The 9145-nt window shown below is 41.8% G+C and overlaps 1 protein-coding gene across 2 annotated transcripts; it reads left to right on the forward strand.

The window, feature by feature from the left end:
- The first annotated feature begins 564 nt into the window (after positions 1–564).
- Positions 565–6273, forward strand: LOC147432647 (putative serine/threonine-protein kinase PBL7). 2 transcript variants are annotated; one of them, XM_086492491.1, is made up of 9 exons: positions 569–834; positions 989–1076; positions 1184–1630; positions 1763–2776; positions 2890–3053; positions 3156–3232; positions 3320–3467; positions 4899–5039; positions 5719–6273. In XM_086492491.1, exons 3-9 carry the CDS (start codon positions 1495–1497, stop codon positions 5941–5943), a joined length of 1905 nt encoding a protein of 634 aa, XP_086348617.1. In that variant the 5' UTR covers positions 569–834; positions 989–1076; positions 1184–1494; the 3' UTR covers positions 5944–6273. The 2 variants fall into 2 exon arrangements, with proteins under 2 accessions (XP_086348618.1, XP_086348617.1); XM_086492492.1 differs by lacking the exon at positions 5719–6273 and having other exon boundaries at positions 565–1630; positions 3320–3459; positions 4899–5041.
- The last annotated feature ends 2872 nt before the right edge of the window (positions 6274–9145 follow it).

A 9145-nucleotide genomic window follows, 5' to 3' on the forward strand; every position in this document is an offset into this window, starting at 1 on the left:
TTTGAAATGGTTGCTAATGTGCCGCGAAGAAGCCAAGAAAGCGGGACAGACCGACCGGTAGGCCGGTCTATAATGCTAGTTTCTCACCAAAAACCAAGATATTTTCAATGCTCTCCTTTTTTCCATTGTTTCTAAAAGGTTTCTGGTGAACATTGTTTGGGAGGGTGATTTGACATTGCCAACCTCACGCCAAATTAACATATCCACTTGAGAGAACTATGTCAGAGGCGATGACGATAAAAACCTAGGTATACTGCAATCCCACCTACAAATCTTGAAATTTATCTCTAAATTTTGAATTAGAATGTACAAAAAACTACAAAATTTTGGAGGAATTTAGTGTAAAAACTATCAAATCTAGTCAATTTACCTTTAAAGTATTTAGATATGTGAGTTTTTAGCAGAAAAAGGCTTTTTTAGAGCAGTGTTGAAGGGCAAGAGATGTAGACGTGCTCGGTGTTAGTAATGTTTCATAATGGAATTTGGCAGGCCAAGGAAGTGTGTCCAAAAGAGGGAAATGTCTCAAAGGTGGAATCTTACACAAAGAAGTTCAAATCTTGCATGAGCCACTGTTGGCAAAGGTAGAAGAAGAATCTCCCAAAGTTTTGGGTTCCTTGAAAATTACACTAGACGCAGCTACGCGACAGATGAGGGCTGATACAACAAGGTGGGCAAGCCAATATGAGCGCGCGCGCGCGCGCACACACACACACAGAGAGAGAGAGAGAGAGAGAGAGAGAGAGAGAGAGCTTCTTCTCCCCTCCTTACCAAGCTGAACTGAAGAGGAGGCATGCTGAAAGACCTACTCTACATGGGCTTCATTTGCATCAAATTGTGAGTATACGCAAAACCCTGGCTTAGGTTCTTCGTGACTCACATACAAGACTATCACACCCAAAGAGAGAAGTTCTGTGTTTGCTTCTCTACCTCCCTTTGATGGTATGGGGTTGTTGTCCGCGATGTTTTATTGAGCTGATGTGCCTGGCAGTAAATTTCTCTCATATGGTATTCAAGTCTGTGGAGGGAAATGCCCCTTCTATTGTCTGAGGAGCTTGACTAGAGAAGTTCCCTACAAGGTGCATTTTCTGTGGTTGAAAGGCATTGGAAAATGTTTGTTGAGGTCATGATCAGTTTCTTGACATCGGGTTGTCTTATGTTGGATTCCATTGGCAATCCTTTTCAGTGACGGCAAGTGGACAGTCATTGGCTACCTTCCCATGATGTATGTCAGCAGCAAGCACCTCTAGCGAATTTTTCCTACATTGTCTTTCACCTTAAAGATCCAATCAAACCAAGTGCCTTCAGAAGTCTGATGCAGAGTGGGCCTGTTTGTTTTGATAGATTCTTCCAAATTTGGTGCTTTATGCAGGCGTCCAACGACCGATAGTGATTCACAATTAGAGAGAGATTATGTAAGCCAAACCCAAGTAAGAGAGTACAGGTTTAGATGACATTGAGGTCGCACTAGAAAGTGTATCATGTAACTCTCTCATAATGCCAAGCAGTAGTGAAGCTACCCCAGTGCACAAACCTGTAGATGGGGCAAGAGAATATTCGTCAGATGAAGAGGATGAGGACTCTCAAGCAGCGTTTTTCACCATAGATATAACAAATGCCAACTCACAACCAGGTCCGTATGATGTTTATACACATGTGCATGATGCAATGGCTGTGATTTATGTAATTCTGGGTGTTTTTACGGAGGAATCCTTTGCATGTTAGCTGTGTGTGCAAATGATGATTTTGATGTTTCGTTCTGCAGAGCTTCCGGCTAGTGACCCCATTCCATGCCCACCACTCGCTACATCATTAGAATCTTTTCTTAATCCAGAGTGCGAACCAGGCATCAGCTCTTCTGCGGAATTATCAACGGTCGATAGCTCCCTTGGCATTTCCATCTCTCCTGCTGATTCTTTCAGCTTGTCCACAAGCACTAGCAGTTTTTCAGTTGCAGGATATGCGCCTATCCAAAGTACTTCAACATCTTCATCGTCAACGCCTGCCAATTTTAGGAGGCCCATATCAAGGTCAGCAAGTGATTCAAATTTTAAAGCTCATGTGGGCGTCCTTTCCGTTGCAGGAAGCATTCCCATTCATGAACATTCGGATAAGTCTTACTCAGTTCTACCGTTAACTCTCTCTCGTGGAAGGTCGAACAATTCGTTTGAGGCTTCCTTGAATGGTTTTAAGGAATCAGAGTGGCTGGAAGAGGGTGACACAGTATCGGAGGCAGATGCGCTTGAAGTGACAGACAGCTCGGCTTTCTCGTATTCGAGTCTACTGAGGCAGCAGCATGAGTATTCACACATGCAAAAAGTTTCCGACGCACCATTTCAGCGGCAAAGGATTTGCTTTCCGTTGCATAGACCCTCAACTACCAGTTGGGTCTCCCTTTTCAAGAATTTGCCACAAGCAGAACGATCTCTTCTCTGCTCCCAGTGTAAGCAAATGTCGCCGGTGCTAAGAAATGTACCGAGAAGATTTAGCTACACAGAGCTTGAAGCCGCGACAAACAATTTTTCTGAAGCAAATTTCTTAGCAGAAGGTGGGTTCGGGTTTGTTTACCGGGGTGAATTGAACGGGCAAGCCATAGCTGTGAAACAACATAAGCTTGCAAGCACGCAAGGATACAAGGAGTTCAGATCAGAAGTTGAGCTTTTGAGCTGTGCGCAACACCGTAATCTGGTAATGCTTCTTGGCTACTGCGATGAGAATGGCCATCGGATGCTGGTATACGAGTTTGTCTGCAACAAATCTCTTGATTGGCACCTTTCGCGTCAGTTTTTGCCTTTTGTTTTGCTGGGGTTTCGCAAGCATTTCTTTCTTTCATCAGCAGCTCTATGTTTTGCTTACGGGCGCACTTTTGGCTTTTGTTCTGTGTGAGTACAGCAACAAAGAATCCAAAAGGTTTAATATGGGCTGCTCGGCTCAAGATCGCCATTGGAGCTGCAAGAGCGTTGCGGTATTTGCATGAGGAGTCGCGTGTAGGATGTATTGTTCATCGTGATATGCGGCCGAACAACATCCTATTAACGCATGACTATGAGCCCATGGTAGACGCTGAGTGTTCTTGAGTCAGTCCACTCATAGCTAAGAGTGTATCGTCATGATAATGCATGTGAGTAGTTGTCTGAATACAAGAAACATGATTTCAGGTCGGAGACTTTGGGCTTGCGAGATCGAATCCGGAAGGTCAGGAAGCGATTGAGACACGCGTTATTGGCACATTTGGGTAACTCCGGCGAATGTAAGAAGTAGTAGACTACCAAATAAAGCTGATTGCTTTCAATCTGACATGCTGTTGGTTCTCTGGCTTAAGGTATTTGGCCCCTGAGTACGCTGAAAGTGGACAAGTTTCATGGAGAGCAGATGTCTATGCATTCGGTGTGGTTCTTTTAGAGCTTATTACGGGACGGAAAGCGATCGATCTTCTTCGCCCACCTGGACAACAGTCTCTTAGTGAGTGGGTAAGGATCATCAAAGGGCATTAAATAGTTCAAGACTGCAATTCAAGTTCAAGAGTTCGTTTCATAGATAGGGGAAATGTGGAAATCGGAACAAAAATAGAAACGGGAACGATAATAACGGAAATGGAAAATTTTTGAAGTTTGTAGGGAGTTCAGAGTAAAGGGAAACAGAAACGAAAAGAAAACGGCAAGAGTATTGGTAGTTGTCTCAGATTTCTTTCTGGTGGTACTCATTCTCTTTTCCCAGCATTGAGCGGGAGGGGGACTTCCTATCTTGGGGGGAGTTCTCAGCTTCAGCTCTTGATCTTTCCGTGATAGTGTTTGCTCTGTTCCAACTTGGGGTTGAGATAGTTGTTACCTCAGAGGGTACTTTTGAGGATACTTCTCTTTCAGAGGAGGCTTCTAGGTTATTATCTTCGATTGACTTCTGGTGCTCCATTCAGCGGAAACTGGAGTTTTAGGTAACTATGGAACTCCATTTTCATTTGGCTTAGTGCATATGGGACTTGCTGAAGGCGAGCGTATGCGTATGCTCAAAGAGTGAGAGAGAGGAGAGGGCATGCAGGTTGTGGGCGGGGCTTCACTGCAGCAGCACTTCTTGCTGTAGCTCCTCATTCATCTATTATGTGATAGAGCTGGTACAGGGTTAGTGGGCGGTCGGACACGGCTGGCCAGGCATAGTGGCCCTTTAACCTCAAAGCTTGCCTAGGCATGACGGACTGGAGAATCACAAGCTTGAATAGAAGGAAATGGAATTTGGAACACAATCAATTGGCAAAAGTATGTTACAGACTCATTGTATATGTCTTCAATTAGGTTGGAAGATTTATCCTGAAACAAGAACTTCAAATTATTTCAGAAACAGTCTTGAGATGCATGGAGGCATTCAACCTGAGACATTGTTCACACATTGTCTCACATTCAGGGATGGCTTTTCAGAACAAGAACTGGAACATCTCTCTCTTTTGAACACATGCCACCACTCGAAACAAAATGGAGTCAGAAAAACCATTGTTTCGGAGTTTGGGCCAAGATGCAAATGTTAAAAATTGGGTTTTTTGGTAGATATGCTGTACAAACAATTTAACCCCATAACCAACACATGATGTGAACCTTAGACAAAGAGAGGGTAGGCACACAAAACAGAGGCATAGAAACAGATTTGAATGAAAACGCATGCCCAAATATCGTAAAAGGGGTGTACAATTTTAAGCCTTCTTACTAAAAAAAATATCGACAGTTGCAAAACGGCCTAGAAATGGCACACCGTTTTGGCTGGCCTAAAACGGCATTTCTTGTTACTATGCCCTGTTCCAGAGCTGGGATTAACATGACTAGCCAATAAAACTGACTATCAAATGTGATTTTTGTCTAGTGTAACTTTGCATTGATCATGATTCCTTACAAATTGTTTTTCTTTCTCATATGCAGGCTCGGCCTAGGTTGCTCAGTTTAACAGAAGTGGTCGATTCACGGCTCGATAATTTCCCTCTAGCTGAAATGCGAGCAATGATGCAAGCTGCCTTTCTTTGTATCAGCAAGGACCCTGCAGGGCGGCCTCGTATGAGCCAGGTTTTCAATTGGCCCAGCCATGTTTGTGAAACTGGAGCATGACAAGAGTGTTACTCTAGATTTGATATGAATGCTATTGCGATTCCAATTTAGGAAAGATTTAAGAGCAACACAGGCTGCATGGTGCTGTATATTCGGCAATTCTTATGATGGAGCAATGCATGTAATTGGTTTCGTGAGAGAATGTGTATATGCTGGATTGCATTCTCTCATAGACTGGGTATCCCTCTTGAATAACAGGTTTTGAGTTCAAGACTCGTCAGACAGATCTTTGAGGTCTCTAGGGGTTGTCCTACGACGTTATAAATTTTCCTCTGATGTGTGCGCGCATGCTTGCGTGTGGTAGATTTGCCATCCTAGTTCCCTCTTGAATAACAGGTCTTGAGTTCAAGACTACTCGGATAGATCTTTGAGGTCTCTTGGTTGTTCCTATACGACTTCAAAATTCTCTTCTTCTTCTTCTCTCTCTCTCTCTCTCTCTCTCTCTCTCTCTCTCTCTCTCACACACACACACACACACACACAAAATCAAGAAGTTTCCTTCATGTACACATGTGCACAGGTGCACACACATACATGTGCATCAAAAGTCCTTGCATTTTATCTCATTCACTATTATCTCAGCTATAATATTGATGTTTGATTGTGCATGATCTTGGTTTGATTACATTTGAAGCAGGTCCTACACATCTTGGAAGGGGAAGGTAGAAGCACAGAGGAGTTTATAAAACCTTCGATAGATGTGGGTGCAACTCCGCCAGCACAAAAGGTTTCCGATGCACAAAACGCCACGATAACTACTCAACAGCTTCCTCCTTCAATATCAAGGAATCAAACTCGAAAACAACATGCCGGCAGTAGCAGTAAAGGGAAGCCAAGGCTTAATTACAGCGACATGCTTTAGAGATGGGTTTAGTGATTATCAGGATTCTTTTTGCTTCACTTGCAATGAGCACCTATTGGACCTTGCACTGGATAGCCTTGCTCGATTTTTAAATATCTTGACCGTGCAGTCCATCCATGCTTCATCTCTATCCTATGGTCAGCTTGGGAAGGAGAGGATTCAGCACTTTCCAACATTACTAATCCCCCCCCCCCCCCCCCCTCTTGTTGCCCAAGTTACTGGAGAGAAGGCTAAAGGAGATGGAAAAGGTGCTCTTTTGTAAAGGTTTACTGTTTTCTATCCATGGACAACTACTGTTGATAAGAATCCCTGTTTTTGAATCAAGTTTTTTTAAGAATTGTTGACACTCTCACTCCACTCTTTGAAAACGATTGAGCGATTCCTTACCCTGCCCTTTTTTAGCATATTACGTAAACAATGCAATCCAAGACATGTTGTAGTCAGTAACACAGCGTGCTTGCAAAATACACAATAATGCAGCATAATCGTTTATCGTGAATACTTGACAAAACATGCATACTCTGGATCTAATATGATACATGATCAAAGAAGGATAGAGAGAGAGAGAGAGAGAGAGAGTATGCGGGCACCTCCTAGAAGAGAGTGCTACCCATGCACGATAGGGAAGAGAAGAGAAGAGAGGAGAAGAGAAATACAGTGCAATCTCCCTTCGTGCCAAAATTAGCATTTTCCTCTTGCATGTATTTTATTAACAGATTTCCTTTCTGAAAACATCAACCAAAGCATTGCCAAGTACCACCTTTGTTTCCAAGATCCATGTTTACCCATTGCAAACTTCTTACATAATGCAATCTGCCTTCAAAATGCAAGCATAGGTGATTTTATTTGGAGAGAAACCCTTGCTTTACTTTCCCTAAATTTTAAAAAAGAACTTCATTGCAATGCCCATGTTGGTTATACCCTACAATAGGTGCATCTTGAGACTACATTCCGGACCACAAAAACTCCCATACTTTTTATTTGATGTGATAGCATACTTTTTGCTCATGTTAATTTATCAAAGTACATTTGGCCCTCATCTAGTTGACTTGAACGACTACTTGTAGGGGGCATGTCAAAGAAAAGTCATTGCGTCTAGGGTCATGTCCTCATGGACAACAGTCCCCATAAGTTAGTCTAAAAGTATACATTTAGAGAGATATCTATGTTGTAAATAATTGAGTGCTTCCTTGCCTTGTCCCTATTGAGCATATCCTCCAAGTAATGGACTCCAAGAGATGCCATTGTTGATAGAAAGCTTATCAACCACTTCTTATGCTTTGAAGTGTCTATCACATCCAACATAAACGTTGAGCAATGCATTATTAAGCACAATGTTTTCTTTCTAAGAGCCCCTTAGTAACCATCTCATTGTGAATTTGTTTACTCACAGTGACTTCTTGCATAATGTCTTATGTCTTTGAGGAGTAAGTATAGGTGGTTACATCTCGAGGGAAGCCCTCAATTCTCCACCTCCTTTGCTTTCCCTGGCTAGAGAAATCCCATCTAGGAATAGCTTGAATCCTCACTCTTCCTTCGTAGAACATATCATAACAAGCAAATTCCAAGAAACAATTTTCAAATTGTACAAACATCATATCAAATACTTATAAAGCTTTTTCAAATACAAATATATGGTGTACATGTCAACCAAAGCGTTGCGAAGCACCACATTTTTTCTAGAACCCTTATGATTAACAATCTCATAATGGGTGTGTTTGCCCATTTCAAGTACAAAGTCAAGGTTGAAAGGTTTAAGTAGTAGAGGGGGAGGCCATGGAAGTGGAAGGTTCTACAGAAACACACACACACACACACACACACTCACAGAGAGAGTCTATCTCTCATTAATGGCTCCCATTCGATGGAGAGAGTATTAACTACATACTCATAATCTATAGTTCAACATTGAGATGGGTAGAACCAATAGGGGGGCGGGGGGGGGGGGGGGAAGAAGAAGAGTTGTGAACGTCATAGGAAACTATCCCTATCTGACGAGGAGAGTTGCAAGACATCTACATTGACTTGCAATATAGTAAAATTCTTTGTAAAAGCAAATCAGCCTTGGACACACCATCTCAGCATGAATTTATTTAGGGAAAATTACCAAAATACCCCTCTAATTTGTGGAAATTCCCAATATACCCCTCAAATTTCAAAAATTCTCAAAATACCCTTGTATCTATTTTCGTTGGATTCTTCAAGATTTTCTAATCTTTATTCTTGTTTGACAAATGAGATCGGTTTTTGAGTGCTTACATGTAATTTGCCGCCAATTACCTCGCAAAAAAAAGCGAAATATGTCTAAAAATAATGAAGCAATTCATCTCCAAAGCCTACATAACTGACTCAAATTTTAGTTTTAGCATTCTGTATGGTAGACAATCACTCTTCTTATGAAAAGCTACAAGTTTTTTTGTTTTTGGAGAAATTTACTCTCACAACCAGGGGTAATTTGGGAATTTTGGAAAATTTGAAGGGCATTTTGGAAATATATGCCAAATTATGGGGGTACTTTAGGAATTTTTGAAATTTGAGGGGTATTTTGGGAATTTCCACAAATTAGAGGGGCATTTTGGTAATTTTCCCATTTATTTATTTGCACACATCATTGAGATGCAAGCATTTGGCGATTACAGTGAAGCACACTTTGCCCCCTCTTAACAAAACCTCTCCTCGGGCATATCCTGCAATAAATGCATCCCAACAGATAACATCCTAAACATAAAGATCTTCAAGGTGCTTTTGTGAATGCATCACAGGTGAACATGTCAACCAAAGCGTTGCTAAGCAATGTTTTTTTTTTTCCGAGAGCCCTCGATTACAATCGCATCATCAATTAGTTTGCGTATGGTAGCTTCTCACATACACTACATATTTCTTTGCCTGGCATCGAGCTTGTAAAAATACCATAGTTTTTGTGTCATGCCTATGTTGGTACGTGCCTCGCAATGAGCACATTATAGGAGACGACATTTTCGACCACAAAAGAACTATAGCATTAGAACTCTTTGGTCTTTGGTATATGGCTCTATTCTATTCAGCTTTTATAAACGGGAATCTTTCTAGATTCCCTTCTTCTTTCTTTCTCGAGCCAACTGATGTGCTCGCCTTCTGCCATGCTCCATTTCCTCTGCCGCTTCTCACGCAGGCAACGCGAAAAAAAATAAAAAATTATCTTCTTTTAAAACCCCCCCTCTCC

Source organism: Adiantum capillus-veneris, chromosome 20, assembly GCF_014529385.1.
Source record: "Adiantum capillus-veneris isolate H3 chromosome 20, ASM1452938v2, whole genome shotgun sequence".
In the NCBI taxonomy this organism is placed as follows: domain Eukaryota; kingdom Viridiplantae; phylum Streptophyta; class Polypodiopsida; order Polypodiales; family Pteridaceae; genus Adiantum; species Adiantum capillus-veneris.

Bases quoted from the DNA above. Each gene is read 5' to 3' on its own strand.
- LOC147432647 (XM_086492491.1), top strand. From the start codon at position 1,495: ATGCCAAGCAGTAGTGAAGCTACCCCAGTGCACAAACCTGTAGATGGG. The intron at 3,468-4,898 runs GTAAGGATCATC...TCTCATATGCAG, and splicing joins AACAGTCTCTTAGTGAGTGG to GCTCGGCCTAGGTTGCTCAG. The intron at 5,040-5,718 runs GTTTTCAATTGG...CATTTGAAGCAG, and splicing joins GGCGGCCTCGTATGAGCCAG to GTCCTACACATCTTGGAAGG.